The sequence below is a fragment of the Callorhinus ursinus genome, unplaced genomic scaffold, assembly GCF_003265705.2.
Source record: "Callorhinus ursinus isolate GAN/ISIS: 27379988/994484 unplaced genomic scaffold, GSC_fseal_2.0 scaffold20, whole genome shotgun sequence".
NCBI lineage: Eukaryota > Metazoa > Chordata > Mammalia > Carnivora > Otariidae > Callorhinus > Callorhinus ursinus.
In genome coordinates this window covers 2,205,788-2,225,651 of record NW_027397082.1, presented here as the reverse complement: position 1 = coordinate 2,225,651, position 19,864 = coordinate 2,205,788, and the positions used below count along the sequence as shown (strand labels likewise).

The window sequence follows — 19,864 nt, the reverse complement described above, 5'->3', positions numbered from 1 at the left end:
ACATGAATGCGTTTAGGTTCTGCCTTTGCTTTTCAATTACCTAGGAATGCTTTATATTTTAATTTATTCTGCTGTTTTGGTAAAACAAGAATATTGATGATCAGATTTTGATTGACATTTAACTTTTGTATGACTTCTGCCTAGGGACTTTGGAGAAAAAAGTAGGAGACTTTACTTGGTGTTATAAAAGTATGAGTCATTATAAAACAAAATGTAATTTTTTTTTAGGTTCTTTAATATTGTTTGACATCTTATCTAATCAAAAGGATTTGAATTTGTCAAAGTCTCCTGGGGCTTTTGCTGTTGCTAATGGAGTTGTGAAGCAGCCACGTTTTCAGGAAAAGCAGGTATGGCCTGGTTACATATTTAGATTAGAGATGAAGTCAAACGGTTTTCTAAAGCCTGAACTGTTTCCTGAAATTTTTTTTTTAAGTTTATTTAAGTTATCTCTACACCCAATGTGGTGCTCAAACTTGTAACCCTGAGATCAAGAGTCCTATGCCCTTCTGACTGAGTCTGCCAGGTGCCCCTGAAATGTTTTTATAAATCAAAGTACCCTGAGGTTTTTATGTGTGATAGAATCATTTAACTTCTTTGAGTTTCTCACTTGTCTTCCTTATGGATTATGAATTTAAATGTGAGAGAAAGTTTATTATTTAAAAAAATGTTAAGTAAATTATTGTAGGAAATGGGAGCAAGAGTGATTTATTATTCAATTGATATACTTTTTTAGAATATTCAGACTTTGGATGATAAGCTACCTAAAATTACGATTTCTGTATGGAACAAAATTGTTTTAAGATTTGCTGTAGACCAGGAGACATTTTATGGGAGTTTTTCTGAGGTTTGCAGTGTTCCCCTGACTTTCTTTTCTTTTTCCTTAAGATGCCTGACGAGCCAAAGTTGACTTTGGATGAGTCTTGTGACCTTGACATTGAAAATGAAGAAGTCCTAAGTTTGCAGGAAACTCTGGAAGCACTTAGCCTCTTTGAATATGTTAGCACTTTTGAAAAGGAAAAGATTGATATGGAATCTCTGGTACTAAGGATAGTTTGATTCTTTTTTTTTTTTTTTGGTGGGCAGCAAATCAAAGTTTATTGAGTGATAGTAAAGTGATAGTACAAAGCTCCCAAAGAGGAAGGGGACCTGAGAGGGTTGCCCTGATTCATTTTTTTTTTTTTTAAGATTTTATTTACTTATGTGACAGAAAGAGAGCGTGCACAAGCACAGGGAACAGCAGGCAGAGGGAGAGGGAGAAGCAGGCTCCCTGCAGAGCAAGGAGCCCGGTGTGGGGCTCGATCCCAGGACCCCGGGATCATGACCTGAGCTGAAGGCAGATGCTTAACTGACTGAGCCACCTGGGCGCCCCAGTTTGATTCATTTTTGTTTGAAATTGTTTTTCCTGTGTATAAGATCAAAAATTAAGAATCATTTGAATACTCTTCTATCATAATACATTTCAGATAAGGCAGAGACTTAAATGTTTAAAAATGGAAAAACACAGGAGTTTTGTTTGTTTTTTTAAAGATTTTATTTATTTATTTGTCAGAGAGACAGAGCACAAGCAGGGGAAGCGGCGGGCAGAGGGAGAAGCAGGCTCCCTGCTGAGCAAGGAGCCCGATGTGGCACTCGATTCCAGGATCCCGGGATCATGACCTGAGCCGAAGGCAGACGTTTCCCTGACTGAGCCACTCAGGCGCCCTGTTTGTTTTTTAGTATAATCTGGAAGGGCTTCTAAGTATGGCACAAAACCCAGAAGCCATAAAAGAAAAATTATATAGCAGGAGATGCCTTAAACAACATCTAAAGGCCAGTGATAGATTAAGAGGAATATTTGGAACACACATTAGAGACAAAGGGGCTTATTTCCTTATTATTCAAAGCCCCTATGAATTAGTTACACAAAGACCATCAACACAATAGAATAGGTGAAGACTGTGAACAGATGATATTCAGAAAAGGAAATAACAAATGGCTTCTTGTCATATGAAAACTCTTGAGAAAAAGGCAGATTGAAAGTGCAGTGAGTTTTTTTATAACTTCGGTTTGGCAAAAATAAGGAGGTTGTTAATATACTATGGGGCCAGGATGAGGGTAAGTGGGCACGGTTTACATATTGTTAGTAAGACTATAAATTGGTACAGCCTCTGGAAAGCAATTTGGAAATCCCTTTTATTATTATTTTTAAAATTTTTATTTATTTATTTTCTTTTTAATGAGGATTAACTTTCTTTTTGATGAAGATTTTAGTCTATTCAAAATGATAGTAGGGTTGGAAATTTTATTTTATTTTTAAAATTTTTTATTTAAATTCAGTTTAACATATACTATATTATTAGTGTCAGAGGTAGAATTCAGTGATTCATCAGTTGCATATACCTCCCAGTGTTCATAACATTAAGTTCCCTCCTTAATGCCCATCATCCAGTTACCCCATCCCTCCCATCTCCCTCTCCTCCAGCAACCCTCAGTTTGTTCCCTATAGTTTAGATGGTAATACCTTTTAAAATACAAAAAATACCAAAAATCTTTTGCCCCAGCAATTTGCCAGTAGTAATTCCAAATACAGAAGTATTGACGCAAGAGTATCTATAAGGATACTCTCTCCAGCACTGTTTATGATAGCAAAACCTTAGAAATGCCTTCTGTGCCCACTGGTAGGGTACAGTGAAATAGTTTATGGTGCATGCATGTAATGCAGTGCAGCTGTTGAATAAATGAGGCAGTGTCAGAGATAATGGTAGGAAATGATTTCTAAGATACGTTATGTGAAAAGAGCACAGTTCGGTCCCATTTGCATAGCAGGCCACACAAGGAAAACCAGACGGGCTGTGTATTCCGAAGGTGTCTCTGGAAGGAGAACAGATTGCAGTGGCTGCTGAGAGAATTGGGTGGTTGGAACAGGAGTGGAGGGGAGAGACTTCATTGCTTGATTGTGTAGCTTTTGAATTTTGTACAAGATGCATATATTTTCTGCCAAACATGACTAGAATGGTTTAGATGTGGAGGGCTCAGATTTTACAGCCTAAATTAATCCAGGATTTAAAAGCAAATTAACTTTTAAAAAATTGACTGGATCTTAAATTGCTTTTGGTGGTGTGGTTTCATTTTATCATTTCCTGATTTCAGTTTCACTTATCGATCATTAGACTGATTAATGTGCTTGTTTGTTTGTTTTCTTTTAAAGCTTATGTGTACAATCGATGACCTGAAGGAAATGGGCATACCCCTTGGACCCAGAAAGAAGATCGCTAACTTTGTAAAACAGAAAGCAGTTAAACTGGTAAAGTTTATTTGTGCCCTAAAAACAGAAACCAAAACTCATCTTTTACTAGCTTGTTTATATTTTGGAAGTTTTTGTTAATACCAGTATGGTTAGGCAAGGGCACAGTGGTGGAGCTGATAGAAGTGCAGACTTTGGAGTCAGCCAGAGCTGGATTTCAATCCCAGTTAGGCTAGCTGACCATCCTGGTTTTCCTGGGACTGAAGAGAATTCCCAGGATGAAGGACTTTCAGTTTTAAAATTGGTATTTGGGGATTGCCTGGTGCAAAAACTGGGTAAGCCCTGGACAGGTAGATGAATTGGTCATCCCAGTTCAACTGCTTATTAACTCCCTATTCATGAGCAATTTGCTCAACTTTTTGGATCCTTGATTTCCCTAATTCCCAAAATGTGAATTATGCTACCTTCCTTATAGGGTTGGATTAATGCATGTAAGCTTAGCCCCCAATAAATGTTAGCTCATTTGCTCCCTTCTTAGTACTCACCATCTAAAGAGATAAGAATAGAGCCACTAAAATCTCATTAAATAATAACCAAAAAGCAAAAATTCTTAATAATACAAAAAGCAACAACTAAAAAGCATGTAGAAAGAAATAGAGCAATTGGGAAAAACTCACTTGTTTCATTTAATTTTCATTTATTTATTTATTTAAAGATTTTATTTATTTGAGAGAGAGAGAGCGAGTATGAGCAGGGGGAGGGGAGGAGCTGAGGGAGAGGAAGAAGCAGACTCCCTGCTGAGCAGGGGTCCAATGCAGGCTCTGCAGGCTTGATCCCAGGACCCTGAGATTATGACCTGAGCTGAAGGCAGATGCTTAACTGACTGAGCCACCCAGGTGCCCCTAATTTTCATTTTTTAACCAAATTAAATTTACAGAGATTTTCTAAGTACTTAGAAATATGAGTACTTAGGGTGGCTACTTTATTTTTTTGTTGTTAACACGGTCTATGTTGATCCTTCCATCTTTTGAACTTCTGTGGTTCTTTTATTTGTGTTATGTATTTACAACTTACCATATGTCACTTTATATGTGAAGGACTATAAAGTTGGGACTGATTTGTTCTGATTAGCTTAAGCAGTTGAATTATTTAAGATTTTATTTATATCTTTTGGCTCAGGCACCGTGTCAGTATTTGGGATTTGGAGATGAACTGAGGGTATGTAGTCTCGTTAGGGGCAGAGATTGGACTACAAGTGACTCCATCAGTCCTGTAACAGAGTGCTGTCCGTGCTGTCAGAGCCAGGGGAGGGGTGGCGGTTCTAGCCTGGGGAGAAGGGGCTGGGGAGGGTCAGAGAAGACTCCCCAGGTGTTGATGTTTGAGCTTAAAGAAGTAGGATCAGGGGAAATGGCCTTCCAGGAATGGGCTTGTGTGTACCTATGGCTGAAACAGCAGGTGAGCTGGGAATAGGGTAGGACAAGGGGTCCCGGAGGCTGGAACGGCAGGTGTAGGAGCTTGTATTTTCTCTTGTAAGGGAGGGGTTCTTAAGAATGTTTTTATGGCCATGAGAGTCATGGTGCTTTTAAATAAACCTTGTGAAATGCTTACCTGCTTATTATTCTATCACAAATTATGATTTAGTACCAAATCATCTGTTTAGTCTAAATTTTAATTTTAACTTTAGAAATTTTAAAATTTAAAAATATGTGCAATAAACTACATTATAAAATTTCAGCCGTGAGCAAATGTGTCTATAACAAATGAATTTTTGAACATGCTGGTTCCTTTCTGGTTTTTCCATTAACATTTGCTTTCTTTTGCTATTGGTTAGGGCCTACTGGCTGATACGGAGTGCTAGAGGAAAAAAGGAAAAAAAAAAGGTAGCTAAGCTTAAAATTGAGACAATTTTATTATCAACTTGATTAAAAAGGTTTTTTTTAGGGGTGCCTGGGTGTGGTCAAGCATCTTACTCTTGATCTCAGCTCACGTCTTGATGTCAGGGTTGTGAGTTCAAGCCCCACATTGGGCTCCACGCTGGGCATGGAGCCTACTTAAAAAAAAAAAAAGTTTTTTTAAATCCTATAACTGGAAGATTGTACCTTTTGACCCCTTTTACCCATTTCCTATACCCTCCAACCCCCATCTCTGACAACCACCAATCTGTTCTCCATTTTATGTTTGTTGATTTTTAGATTCCACATTTAAGTGAGATCATAGAGCATTTGTGTTTCTCTTTCTGACTTATTTCACATAGCATGATGTCTGCAGGGTCCATCCATGTTGCAAATGGCAAGAGTTCTTTTTTTATTGATAAATAATCCTCTGTGTGTGTATGTATGTATACACACATACACACACAAACATATTCATCCACACACACCAAAACTTCATTCATTTGTCCATCAGTGGACATTTAGGTTATTTCCATATATTGGCTATTGTGTAAATAATGCTAATGAAATTGGGGGTACAGATGCCTTTTCAAGACAATGGTTTTTTTTCATTTGGTTATACCCCTAGAAGTGTGGAATTATTGGATCGTATGGTATATTTAACTTTTAATTTTGGGGGGATCCTCCATACTGTTTTCTGTAGTGGCTACATCAATTTACATTCCCACGAACAGTGCACAAGCATTCCCTTTTCTCCACATTATTTCCAACCCTGGTTATCTATTGCCTTTATTGATGATAGCCATTCTAACAGCTGGTGGGTGATAGATACCTTATTTTGGTTTTGATTTGCAGTTCCCTGATGATTAATGATGTAGAACATATTTTCATGTACCTGTTTGCCATGTGTATGTATGTCTTCTTTGGGAAAATGTCTATTCAGATCCTCTGCGCATTTTTTAATTGAATTAATTAAACATTTTTGTGTGTGTGAATTGGACCGTAGTTTCGTTTTAGCACAGTAAACCTCTTGCGTCAGTTTCCGAGGGGACGTTATTGGAGAACCACTGCCGCGGGGCAGTGGGGCATTGAGAGGCTGTTAGCAGCCTCGGAGCACTCGTTGTGACTCCTCAGTGACTCAGTGAGAGGTGATGGGGGTATAAGAGGACGTGGAAAGGAAGGCTGGCAGACAGTTTTATTTCTTCTGTATTATTGCCTACTGAATTAAACAATTAGACTTGTTTCCCGGATTGCCTAGTGTTTGGGAGTCGTTAGTAGACAGGCCGGTTTGGCCAGCTGTTCTGTTCAGGCGCCACGGGTGACTGTTCAAACCTGAGACAACGCAGTCCCCTGCAGCGTGGGGAGTGAGGACCCTGAAGTGTGGGCTTGTGGCAAACGGGGAAGTCCACCCATGGCAGCTGGTCACATACCCCTCATGTCGTGGCTGCCGTGTCAGGCTGTGGTCCATGGGGGGTGGATTTGATCTCGCTGCTGCGGGGATACACTGGTTCCACCGAAGCTCCCAGAGCTTTGGTTTACTTCCTTATTTACAGAAATACATGGATCTTAAGTGTTCAGCGTAGTAAATTTTGAAAGTTTTTGCACCTGCGTGATGACCACCTAAAACAACAGTTAGACCATTTCTGTCACCAGATGGTTCTCTCCTGCTTCTTTCTAGTCCGCTCCTCCCACTGTACGACTCCTACTCTGGTTTCCATCACCGTGGAGTTTTGTCTCTTCTGCAAGTTCATATAAGTGGGATCAGCGTCCTGTACTCTTTTGTAGCTGGCTTCTTTTACTCAAAATAATGTTTTTGAGATTCATCCAATTATTGCATCATTTACAGTCCATTCCTTTCTGTTTCTGAGTCGTTATTCCGTTGTGGGACTCTAACCACAGTGTGCCCGTCTGTTCTTCCCCAAATGGTTCTGAGGAAGACTTGTCAGTGGCTCCATGCAGACATAATGGGTGTAAACATGTTGAAGGAAGAAATTTCTCCCCAAATCCACATCTTTATAGGAAGTGTGTATTTCACAATTATATGGTACTTTAATCTGTCTAAAGTTGAGTTCATAAAGGAAGATAGTTGGCATTTTGTATTAAAATTTTAAGTTAAATAGAAAAGTAGAGTGAATAGCGTAACGATAGCCAGTATTTAGATTTAACTGTAGCTGTTTTGCTGTTTTACCTTAGTCTCTTAATCATTTTTTTTCTTAAGAATTTTCAAGTAAATAGTAGAAATCATGGCATTTCTTCCCTAAATATTTAGAAGGACATTTCTCTGATTACCACACTGCCTAAGAAATTACTGATCATTCCTTAGCATTGAGATAGCATGTTCCATAGCGATAGTTGATTAACTTTTCCTCAGGGTTGTGTTATGAAATTTTGGTGTTTCACAGGAACAGAAAAAAGCAGCATTAGAAAAGAAGGCGATGATGGCCGCTTCGACAAAGGGACAAGAGGAAAGTGCTCAGAAAGCTAAAGAAATGGCTTCCCTCCCCTCAGAAGCTAACGAATCCAAGAGGAAACTTCCAGTTGGTGCCTATGTGTCTTCTGTGCATGTTGATTATGAGTCTTTTGAAGTTGGTACTGGACAGGTAAGTTTACATGTTGATTAGGGCTGCATATTTTATGTTGGAATCACATCTTTATTATTGGAGTTGGCCTTAAATAGTTAACGTTTATGGCGGGTGGAGAAAACATTTTCTCTCAGTAAGATTGCGTACTTCTCTCAATAAAAAAATACTTATTTATTTTGAAATTTATTTTTTCCACCACTCATTATTTTATAACATTAGTCTCTCATAGCTACTAGCAGCTAGCAACAGCTACTGGCAATAGTTGGAAAATCATGTGAACACAGTTGTCCCGAGTTACCTGCTGTTTAGCTTTCTGTGGTTTCTGTTACCCATGGTCGTCTGTGGTCAGGAAGCAGATGATCCTCCTTCTGACATATGGTCAGAAGGTCGGTGGTAGCCTAATGTTACACCCCCAAGGCCTATGTCATTCATCCTGCTTCATCTCATCACGTAGGCCTTCTATCTCACATCATCACGAGAAGAAGGCTGAGTACAGTACAAGAAGACATTTCAAGAGAGACACACTACATTCACATAACTTTTATTATAGTATATTGTTGTAATTGTTCTATTTTTTTATTGTTGTTGTTAATCTCTTACCCTGCCTAATTTATAAATTAAACTTTATCGTAGGTAGGTATGTATCGGTAGAGACATAGTATATAGAATACCGTCTTATCTGAGGTTTCAGGCATCCACGGGGGATCTTGGAATGTATCCCCTTGGATAAGGGGGGACTATTACATACTTAAATATCTGTGAGAGCAACTTGCTGCGTTCACTTACCTTACATTTTTTAGTATTCACAGTTCTTCCCTTGAAGAAAAAATTTGTTTTCTTTTTCAGAAAAATTTCTATAAAAATCGACCAAGGAGTCAACAGTGCTACATTTAATAATATACTTTATTATACTTATATCTCAATGGCTTAGAAGTATTAAAATCTTTTTAGACATTGTTACTTTCAGTATATTTATAGTTGTGTTTGTAAGGTTCCATTATCCTAAGTGAATTCATGACTGATTTAAAGAAGGCAGAAAATGGAACAGGGTGTATGTAATAGTCTGTTCAAGCTTTTAAACCCAATTCATTGATAAAGATTGCATTTTTAAAATGTCCTTCTTTTTAAATACGAGCAAACCTTAACTTTTTTTTTTTTTTAGATTTATTTATGTGACAGAGAGCACGTGTACGTGCGCACAGGCTGGGGGAACAGCAGGCAGAGGGAGAGGGAGAAGCAGGCTCCCTGGGAGCCTGAAGTGAGGCTCGATCCCAGGCCCCTGGGATCATGACCTGAGCTGAAGGCAGGTGCTTAACCGACTAAGCCACCCAGGTGCCCTAACTTGAACATACTTTAGCAAATAAAGGGCAGTTATTTCCTTGCTTAACTGTGAAGGATCAGAGTATAGAAGAAGATTTAGGGGATTTATGGAACCAGGGGCTCCATGTGACCAGGACAGTGTCACTGTGTGTCCCTGTCCGGAAGCTGGCTTTTTCCATGAACCTGGAATCATGGGTGTCATTGTCTGTATGTCATCTTATAGCTTTATGACCACAGAGGAAAAGAAATCTCCCCTGGTAGGTCCAGTTAGGAAAATATGCTTGACCTGGTTTGAGTTACAGGTCCATTTTGGCCAGTTTGTACTGCCTGGGGAATGGGGCACAGGTTGTTTGAGCCAGCCTAAGTCACATGCCACCGCCATGGTGGGTGGGCAAGTACGGTCTGTTACCCAAAGGGTTGTGGGGCAGTGTAAACAATAGCTTGTGTGCATCATTCATTGCCAGAAAGCCAAGAAACTGCCTAAGCAAGAGAAAAGAAAAGATACACTCTCCTTCAGAACTAACCACTGTGAACTTTTGAACAAGGCCTTCTAGACCTTTATTTAAGCATGTATATATATATATGTTTTAACAAAAATGGGGAAATACTACATATAATGTTTTACCAAAATATTATACTGCTGTTTTCAAACACTATATTATGAATATATTCCCATGTCAGTAAATATTTCTGTTATTTGTAATGACTGCTTTGTTTTACTGTTTGGACAGATAATGATTTGTCATTTACTTGTTTTTGGATGTATTAGTTTGCTCGGGCTGCTATGACAAAGTATCACACACTGGGTGGCTTTAAACAACAGAAATTTATTGTCTCTGTTCTAGAAGCTAGAAGTCCAAGAGCGAGGTGTCAGCAGGGCCACGCTCCCTTTGAAACCTATGGTGGAGAACCCTTCTTGGTCTCTTCCAGCTTCCGGCAGTTTGCCAGGCACTCCTTGGCTCATAGATGCAGCTGTCCAGACCTCTGTTTTCACATGCTCCTCCCTGTGTCTGCATCATCGTCCCTCTCTGTGTCTGTCTCTGTGGCCAGATTTCCCCTGTTTATAAGAACACCAATCGTGTTGGATTAGGGCCCACCTAAATACCTTATTTTAACTCGATTACTGCTGTAAAGACCCTAGTTCTGAATAAGGTCTGAGGTACTGGTACGTGTGTCTTTTTTGTGGGGATACAGTTTCACCCATAACGTTGGACATGTAGGCAGTTTCTAGTTTTTCACTCTTAAGCAATCCAGTGCTGAACACTTTTAAACCAATTTTCTGTGCACATTCTTTGTTCTTTCCTTCAGTTAAATAAGTAGAAGTGGGGTAGGTGGGCCCAAGAATGTACACACGAAAATTCTGATAGTTACTTCTACTTGCCCCCGAAAAAGTTGTGTCGGTTTGTACTCTCGTAGGCAGTTTATAAGACTGACCCCTCTCTTCCCTCACTTAACACTGGTGCAGTCATTCTCCTTTACAGGTAGGTACTGTTCTCACTTCCATCAGTTTCTTCTGGAAAAATGACTTTTTCATGAAAACAGAAGATTTTTACTTTCTTTTTAAGATTTCATTTATCTCTCTGATAACCTTGTAGGGAAAATGGTGTCTCACTGTCTTCCTGAGCATTAGAGAAATTAGACGTTTTCTCATATGTCTTCTAGGCATTTTTCTCTCGTGAAGTGTTGATTTTACCTACTTTTCTACTGAGTTTCTTTTTTTCTTTTCGGATATTTAAGAATTTCTGTATGTTAAGGATATTAGCTCTTTGTCATCTCTCTTGTAAATACCTTTTCCAGTTGGTAATTTTTCTCTTAACTTCGTATTTTCTTCTTTTTTCTTATCTGGAGCTGAGGGAAATGCATAATCTTGAGAGCATGTCCTGTGTGGCCCTCATCAGTAGCAGAAACCATTGAATTTGCAAATCTGAGGGCAAGCCAAGGGATGTACAGTCTAGACTTTGTTAGAAGGGGCAGCCTAGTGTAGTAGAAGGCATTGGATTTGGAATTTGGGAGTCCTCATTCTGCCATTCACTGGCTGAGTGCTCTTTGGTGAGTAATGTCATCTTTCTGAGCTTCACTGTCTTCATCTGAGAAGTGGACACGATAATCTTGCTGTACCCCCCCTTTTCAGGGGGCTTCTGTCGTGCTCTTGGGTTATGCCGTTCATTGTTCTTCGTTCTCAGGATACTCAAGTGACAAAGACCTTTATCCTGCCACTGAGCAAGAAACAGAAGAGTTTTGTAAACTGTAGAGTGCCATGAATGTATGTGCTTTCTCTTACTCTGGGCAATTGTCAGTGAGGTGAGGGGCTACATGCAAGCTGCCAAAACAGAGGCTCTCTTGGGACAAAGCATTTTTCTACTGGAAAGAAACTTGCTTGAACAAACAAAGATGGTAGTTATAAGAGAAGTAACAGTTGTTGAATGCTTAAAATACGCCAGGCTCTGTGCTAAGCACTATATGTGGATTAGGTTATTTATTTTTCAACCCCATTATGAGTTTGGCATTGTTATGATCCCCATTTTATAGATGAGGAAACAGGCTGAGGCAAGAGAGGTTAAGAAACTTGCCCAAGGTCACACAGTAAGGCGTGGAGCCAGGATTCAAACCCAGGCAGTTTGAATCTAGAGTCTGCACTTTTAATGGTATTTATGATTATAATAAATATAATGCTTATTGTATACTGTGTATATTATGCTGGACAACAAGTAAAAGTATAGACGGGGTGTAATAGTCTATGAAGATTTTAAAGAGAAATTTTTTCTCCCATTGGAATAGCTGACAATGATTATAAGCGTTATAGGACACACCTAGAGTGGCTTCCTCTGTGTTGAGATGCTTTTAATTAAGTGCAGTTCCAGCTTGAACTTTGAATTTTTTTTATATGACACTGGAATGATGATCTTATATTGTTTTTTGATTCTTTCTAGGTTTCTGTTGTTTACAACTCATTAGACTTTGAACCAGAGATTTTCTTTGCCTTGGGATCTCCAATTGGTATGTTTCTCACCATTCGAGGAGTGGATAGGATAGATGAGAACTACAGGCTTCCTACGTGTAAAGGATTCTTCAATATTTATCATCCAGTGAGTGACTTGAACTACTTTTTATTTTAAAGATGAAATACCTACATAGAAACCTATATAAATCCTAATAGATTCTCAGATTCTTTTTTTTTTTTTTTTAAGTTTTCATTTATTTTTGACAGAGAGAGTGTACAAGCAGGGGAAACAGCCGGTAGAGGGAGAGGGAGAAGCCGATGTGGGGCTCGATCCCAGGACCCTGGGATCATGACCTGAGCCCAAGGCAGACGCTTAACGACTGAGCCACCCAGGAGCCCCAGATTCTCAGATTCTTATTTCTTAGGAACTAACTCTGATTTTGATGTACAACTCAACTCTTTGTCCTAACAGAGAATAGTCTGATACTGTCCAATAAACTTTTCTACCAGAAAGCCTTTGTTCAAAGAAATAGTTCTATTGCTTTGCTTGCAAAGTAATTTTACTCACAAATTTGGAAGTCGTCTTATAATTACCAGTAGCTGAATAACTTGTGAAACAAAATAAAAATCTCTGGTTTGGTAGTTATCCGTTTTGTTGCCCAGTCAAGGTACATAACTCAAGATAAAAGAGCTTTTCCTAAATTTCCAATTCTTTTTTTTACAGCTTGATCCAGTGGCGTATAGATTAGAGCCCATGATTGTTCCAGATTTGGACCTGAAAGCGGTTCTCATTCCACATCACAAAGGCAGAAAAAGACTTCATTTAGGTGAAAAGCAAATACTATAATAACTTGTTTCCTTCCTCTCATTTTGTAATCTGTTAGTCCTAATGAATTATGTCCTTCCTGTCATTTGTAATTGAATTATGAAAATTTTAACACTAGATCTTTTCTGACAAAATTAATGTTATTTAAGTGCCTGATGTGTTTAGAACCTGTTTACTAAATGTTCAGAAGAGCTATAAAGAAAGTTTTGAATGAGTTGCTTCTCCTTGATGACTTTCTCCTTGATAAGGCGTTCTAATGGTTGAGATACTTAGGAATGGGGGAAGTCAGTACTAAAGTGATGAGATGCTTGGATTTTGATAGAATTTTGTCATAATGTTTGGTGGAGTTGGGAAGCAGAGTAACACAGGAATTAAGGACCAACAAGAAATAAACTTGATGCTAAGTCAAATGAGCTGTTAACTTCCTTGTTAACTAGATAAACTTTTCCAATTAAAAATGTTCATTAAACATAATGGATCAGTAATAATTCCAAGTGGGGTTTATTTAAATAAAATTTAAATTTAAAATATTAAATTTAAATTTAAAATAAATTTAAAATTTTAAATAAAAAATTTTATTTATTTGTCAGAGAGGGAGAACGAGCACAAGCAGGGGGAGTGGCAGACAGAGGGAGAAGCAGGTTCCCTGCTGAGCAGGGAGCCTGATGTGGGGCTCGGTCCCAGGACCCTGGGATCATGACTTGAGCCCAAGGCAGACACTTAACTGACTAAGCCACCCAGGCGTCCCTCTACAAAACATTTCAATATGCTGAGAGTTCTTGGCTGAGAAACTCTATGTGTTTGGTTTTTAAGAGAGGACTTATCCTGTCTGAGAAGAGTGTTAACTTTTGTTTTAATTTTTGTGGTACAGAATTTTATCCGGTGACTGACTTGATGTGTCATCTTAATCTCTTTAGAGTTGAAAGACAGTCTCTCTCGTATGGGATCTGATTTGAAGCAGGGTTTTATTAGCTCCCTGAAAAGTGCTTGGCAGACATTAAACGAGTTTGCCCGTGCTCACACCTCTTCAACTCAGCTACAAGAAGAACTGGAAAAAGTGGCCAATCAAATCAAAGAAGAAGAAGAAAAACAAGTAGTTGAAGGTAAATTGGACATTTGAGGCATTTTCTAGTACAAATGTTATTTGTAAATATAATACTTACGAATTATTTAATGGTGCTTTTCCTTTCTGGTCTTTTTTGTTAAAATGTAGGGGTTCTTTTATAAAGGAAAATCTGTTAGGATAAACTCCTTCAAAATGCATGTCAGTCTTTTTCTGGGTGTTACCCTGATAGTTGCTGGACTTTTTACTCTGCAATCTTAAGTTTTTGTTGAGATTTCTAAGGCCAGAGTGGAGTATCAGTGTTGAGAGCTAAGCTTGTATTCAAGCATTTTAAAGACCCGCTGTAAGAAGTTATCTTCCTGATGCTGTTGTTTCCCTGTGTTGTTGTATTATAGACTTTATCTGCATTGTTAGGTCATTGTGCCATGATGTTTTTGACTCTCAGATTCTAATTCTGTTTCCTTTCTTTCTACAATGCTCTCTCACCCCTTTTCTTCAAAACTTCTGTCAGCTCGTTGGCTCTTTCTCCTCTCTCTCGGGTAACCAGCCCCTCTTCCTTCCCCTGGCTCTTTGGAGGAATGGCAAGTGAGCCTGCTAGTTCCCCAGGTTGCTACGTGTGTCAAGCGATATTCTCTTGAGCCCAGAAAGTCAGCTAAAGTCAAAGGATAATGATTAAGTGATTGACTTTGATATTGAAATGGTTTAAATTCTAGCAGAAAAGATTGTTGAAAGTCCAGATTTTTCCAAGGATGAGGACTACTTAGGAAAGGTTGGAATGCTAAACGGAGGCCGCCGAATTGACTACGTTCTTCAAGAAAAGCCAATAGAGAGTTTTAATGAATATCTTTTCGCTCTTCAGAGTCATTTATGCTATTGGTAAGTGGTTTCTTCTTTGATAACATTCATGTGGCCTTTAGGTGCTAGCACATAGAGCAGTTTTAGGGAGACTCTAACTGATTTATCATTTATGATGGAATATTAATTACAACTGCCATATATTCAAAGTCTATTTTCCCCCTTTATTATCCACAAGATGGCAGTGTATCATCTCTCTTTGAACAAAGGCCTTTGGTACTTGCACACTGATTTTGTAGGGATACCTTTCACAGAATGGGAGTGGTAGGGACTTTGAAAAGCCATCCTGTCACCATGGAGGATCGCAACATAGCTGTTTTGTAGCTGATTGGTATCCCTCCAGTTTATAAGGACAGCTTTAAAACCACACTTATGATATTGTCATTTGCCTTTCTTAGTGAGGGTTGAATAAAAAAAAGTCTGCATTTTCCACCTTTATGCATAGAGGTCTCTTAAGTAAAAATGTTCTTTTCTTTGTGATAGGGAATCTGAAGATACTGCCCTGTTGTTACTTAAAGAAATTTATCGAACAATGAACATTAGTCCAGAACAACCCCAGCATTGATTGGACTGCAGTGTCACTGTGTAAGTTTATCTTTATTGTGTGCATACAATCTGAATGTTTCATTCTGAAATCTTTTTTTTTTTTCTTTTTTAAGTAATCTCTATGTCCAACGTGGGGCTGGAACTCATGATCCTGAGATCAAGAGTCACACGCTCCACCGACTGAGTCAGCTGGGTGCCCCTCTGAAGTCTTTTTTATGGAGTTGATGTTGACTAGAATTTTCCCTTTTTTCTGTTTCTTCCTAGTGTTTCTTTTTTCTTTTTTTAAAAAATTCAGAATAGAGACATTAAAGAGGGAAATTGGTTTGCAAGCTATATTTCTGACATGTTACAGTTTTCTTCCTAATTCTGCATAAAATTTGAGTTCTTTTATTTTCGTTTTTTTCTAAAAGGTATTCCCAGGCATATCAGTTAGGAATTCCTTTGGTTGTAGGTAACAGAATCCAACTCACAGTACCTTAAATGAGTAGAGGTTTATTTTTCTTGTGTAATAGGAAGGGTTCATCTGTTGAATGATATCACTGGACATTCACACATTGTCGGCATCTTTTTATCTGCATGTCGGCTCTTAATCCATAATTATAAGATGGCTCCTGTGGTTCCAGGCACTGTGCGTACATTTAAGACACGAATAAGGGGGAAGGGACACTGGCAGTTATTTCTAATCCTTTTATTTTTTATTTTATTTTATTTTATTTTATTTTAATTTTTTAAAGATTTTATTTCTTTATTTGTCAGAGAGAGATAGAGAGAGAGTGACACAAGCAGGGAGAGCAGCAGGCAGAGGGAGAAGGGAGAAGACGCCGAGCAGGGAGCCTGACGTGGGGCTTGATCTCAGGACCCTGGGATCGTGACCTGTGCCGAAGGCAGACGCTTAACTGATTGAACCACCCAGGTGCCCCGTTCCTGGCATTTTTTAATTTGCTTTTTTAAGAATTTATTTTTATTTATTTGACAGACAGCGAGAGAGGGAACACAAGCAGGGGGAGTGGGAGAGGGAGAAGCAGGCCTTCTGCCGAGCAGGGAGCCCGATACAGGGCTCGATCCCAGGACCCTGGGATCATGACCTGAGCCGAAGGCAGACGCTTAACGACTGAGCCACCCAGGCACCCCACTTTTAAATTTTCAAATAATAAATGTTAAGTTCAGCCCCCACCTTCTTATTTTGGAGAGAGAACCACTTTCAGCAGGGTTTCCTTGGATTGCCCCATGTACATCCAGTTAAATGTACATGCGTGTAAAAACAAAGGGATCTCATTGAACGTATTATTTTGCAACTTGATGTTTTTGATCAGCCTTATAACTTGCACAGCTTTCCATATTGGCTTGTATCTTTTTCATTCTCTTTCATGGCTACATAGTAATGTAATGTGGCTATATTCCATCTTTTTTAGCCAATTTTCCATTAATGCATACTTAGATCATTTCCTAATGTAGATTAGGGAGTTTTAGTCAACAGATAGGTAAGAGGTCTGAAAAGCCATTTTATAATCAGACTCTTGATACAGTTTTATCTGTTCTCACCGTTTCTGGTATTACAGTACTAAAATAAACTAAAGGTAATGTCAAAAGCTACCCCAGTTCAGATTTTCAATTACAAAATAGTCTCTCACTTTGTCCACAAATATTTATTTGGTACTCACTATGTGCTGGGCACCAGTTTTCATGCCGTGGATAAGTGGAAAATAAGATAGTATTCTCACCTTTAAAGAACTTACCTTCTACCGGGAGGAGATCAGTAGTACACCTGTGCTCTAATCTGTAAGTAAATTTCAGATATTGATAGGTCTTGTGGAGATAAAATAGGAAGGTATTGTGAGTGATGGGTTGCTTCTGGGGAAGACCTCGCTGAGATGACATTGGAGTTGAAATTTGAAAGATGAGAAGGAGGTGGACATCTGAAGATTTGGGGAGAATGATCCAAGCAGAAGGAAGGGCAGCTGCAAAGGTCATGAGATGGGAAGAGATATGTCATGTTTGAGGGACAGAAAGCAGGCCAGTATGGCTGGGGTGATACTGCCATCCTGAAGGGGAGTTCAGGAGTAGAGGAGTCAGGGTTGGGTGGGCCTGGTGATGAGGAAGCTGGCAAGGCCTTTGCATTCTACTCAAAGTATAATGGAAACATGGAGGGTTTTAACGGGAAGAGTGATATGACTTGGCTTAGACTTCAGAAGGAATGCTCTGGGTGCTGGCTGGAGGGCAGACTGCTGGGTAACCTGGAGGAAGGAAGAATAGTTAAGAGGTTGTGGTGATATTGACTGGTGCTCTAGTGGTAGGGGTGGTGAGAGATGATTGAGTTGTAGGTATGCTTTGGAGGGAGGGAAGTCCAGGACTTCTGGATAAGCTCATCATGAAGGAGGAAGGAAAGAAGTTGAGGATGACTCCTAGGATTTTGATGTGAGCAGCTGGGTAGATTATGGTACCTTTTCCTGAGAAGGCTTGTGGACAGAGCATAGTTATTTTGTGAGGTGTGGGGATGGGGATTTGTAGTTCTGTTCTGTTTAGTCAGTAGTTGATGTCCTGGAGCTGATGGTCTGAAGCTCAGAGCTAAAGGTAATGACCTTAAAATCAATTATCAGCATATACGTGGCCATTTGAAACCAGAAACAGGATGAGATCACCTTGGAGTGTGTAAGTGGAGAAGAGAAGAGGCCTGGTGGACAAGGAGGAGCCATTTAAGTGAAAGAAGATTTGGGGGCTTGTGATCTCAGGGAAGCTGAGAGAAGATTGCTTCGGGAGAGAGTAGTCAGCAGTGTTCAGTGCTGCTGAGAGAGGCTAAGGAAGGGGAGGACCAAGACTTGGCCATTGGCTTGAGGCAAACATAGGACATCATTGGTGACCTTGAGAGCAAAGGTGTTTTCATGTCATGGCAGAGGTAAAGTGGGTGGAGGAGAGGTAAGGGTCAGAGAGGAAAGAGTTCTGCTGTGAAGGATAATAGAAATAAGATGGGGACGCTTTATGACAGCAAGGTGTGTTTGTTTGCTACTGAGAATGATCCAGTATTAGGGGTGAAACTGAGAAGGAAAGAGTAAAAGGGGATAATTGTGGAGGGAAATACTTGAAAAGGTAGCGTGGGAAGGGGCCAAGGCCAAGTGAAGCATTTAGCCTTAAGAAAGGAGCAGGGACGCGTCTTTCCTGGTGGCGGATGAAGGAGGGGAGTATGGGCACTGATAGAGATAGGATCCTCTTTCCTCTGGGGGAGGACGGACAGTAAAGAAACCACTGCAGTGTGCCAGATGGTGAAAACAGAGCAGCAGGTAAGGGAGAGAGGGAGCGCACTTGGGGTGGGCCGAGTTGCTATTCTGTATAAGATGGTGAGGGACGCTCTCACTGGTAACGTGTCATTGGAGCAAGTAAGCCAGGTGGGTATCTGGGGAAAGAAGATCGTTTCAGACTGAGAGAAGTAGATCTATCAGAACATAAGAGCCGTCTCATTCTTTGTAATGATTGTGTCGTATCCCGTTGACTGCTGCACTGTAGTTTTTTAGCCAAATTCTTTGTTGATGGGCATTTGGGTTATTCTGATCTTTTACTAATATAAACAATGCTTTGGTGATACATGATGTTTAATAGTTGTATTCCATTTTATAGTTCTATTATTTATTAAAGTATTTATGTTATCTACCACTGTTGGGTGTTTAGTGTTTTTCCCGCTTTATTATAAATCTGACATAGTTGCATGTACCTTTTGCACATATCTCTTTGGGATAAATTCCTGCATGTCACATTGCTGGATCTAAGAATATTGCACATTTGCAAAGGATTTTGATCTACACCTGTTGTTAAATTATGTTTCAGAAAGGTTGCTCAATTTTCATGTCTGTGTAAGTGCTGGTTTTCCCGTATCCTTGCCAACACTGGGTATTACCATTTTTTAAAATTTTGCTGATTTGATAGCCATGAATTTTTATCATTGTTTTCGTTTATATTTCCGTCACTAGTGACATGGAGCATTTTTGGTATATTTTGGTGGCCATTTGTCTTGTCAGTTGTCTAGTCTTGGCCTTTGAGCAAAAGGTGTGGAGATGTGGTGTAGGGTATTTTTGTTTCTAACCGATTTATAGTTATGATATTTTAAGGGTATTAACGCTTCATCACTGCAGAGTTGTTTTCCAGTTTGACATTTGCCTTTTATTTTTGCTTATGCTTTGGCTTTTGGGGAGTTGGGTGGATAGAGAGCATGTTTTAAAAATAGGTAGGCCTAGGGCGCCTGGGTGGCTCAGTTGGTTAAGCAACTGCCTTCGGCTCAGGTCATGATCCCGGGGTCCTGGGATCGAGCCCCGCATTGGGCACCCTGCTCAGTGGGGAGTCTGCTTCTCCCTCTGCCTCTGCCTGGCACTCTCCCTGCTTGTGCGCGCGCGCGCTCTCTCTCTCTCTCTTTCTCTCTCTCTCTCTCTGTAAAAATAAATAAATAAAATCTTTAAAAAAAAATAGGCCAGTCTTTTGAGATTATCATTTCAATAATTATGGTTAAATTTTTTTGTTCTTAAATGATTTTGGTTTTCATTTAACTTTATAGTTTAGAAGAATATAGTTTAGAAGAATAGAGAGGGATTTAACTTTTTTCTTAGGTTTTTTTTTTTTTTTTTTTTTTTCCT

The 19,864-nt window shown here is 39.4% G+C and overlaps 1 protein-coding gene across 4 annotated transcripts in view; it reads left to right on the top strand.

The window, feature by feature from the left end:
• The window catches only part of SEC23IP (SEC23 interacting protein), a 40,206-nt gene that overhangs the window by 18,246 nt on the left and 2,096 nt on the right, over positions 1-19,864 (top strand). For 3 of the 4 annotated variants that reach the window (XM_025880724.2, XM_025880722.2, XM_025880723.2), the window contains exons 10-18: positions 229-347; positions 886-1,038; positions 3,188-3,283; positions 7,518-7,715; positions 11,948-12,103; positions 12,683-12,785; positions 13,702-13,887; positions 14,561-14,723; positions 15,186-15,287. In XM_025880724.2, the coding sequence (XP_025736509.1) occupies positions 229-347; positions 886-1,038; positions 3,188-3,283; positions 7,518-7,715; positions 11,948-12,103; positions 12,683-12,785; positions 13,702-13,887; positions 14,561-14,723; positions 15,186-15,267 (1,256 nt within the window). In that variant the 3' untranslated portion in view covers positions 15,268-15,287. The remainder of the gene's footprint in view (positions 1-228; positions 348-885; positions 1,039-3,187; positions 3,284-7,517; positions 7,716-11,947; positions 12,104-12,682; positions 12,786-13,701; positions 13,888-14,560; positions 14,724-15,185; positions 15,288-19,864) is intronic. The other variant, XM_025880725.2, reaches the window with a different exon arrangement.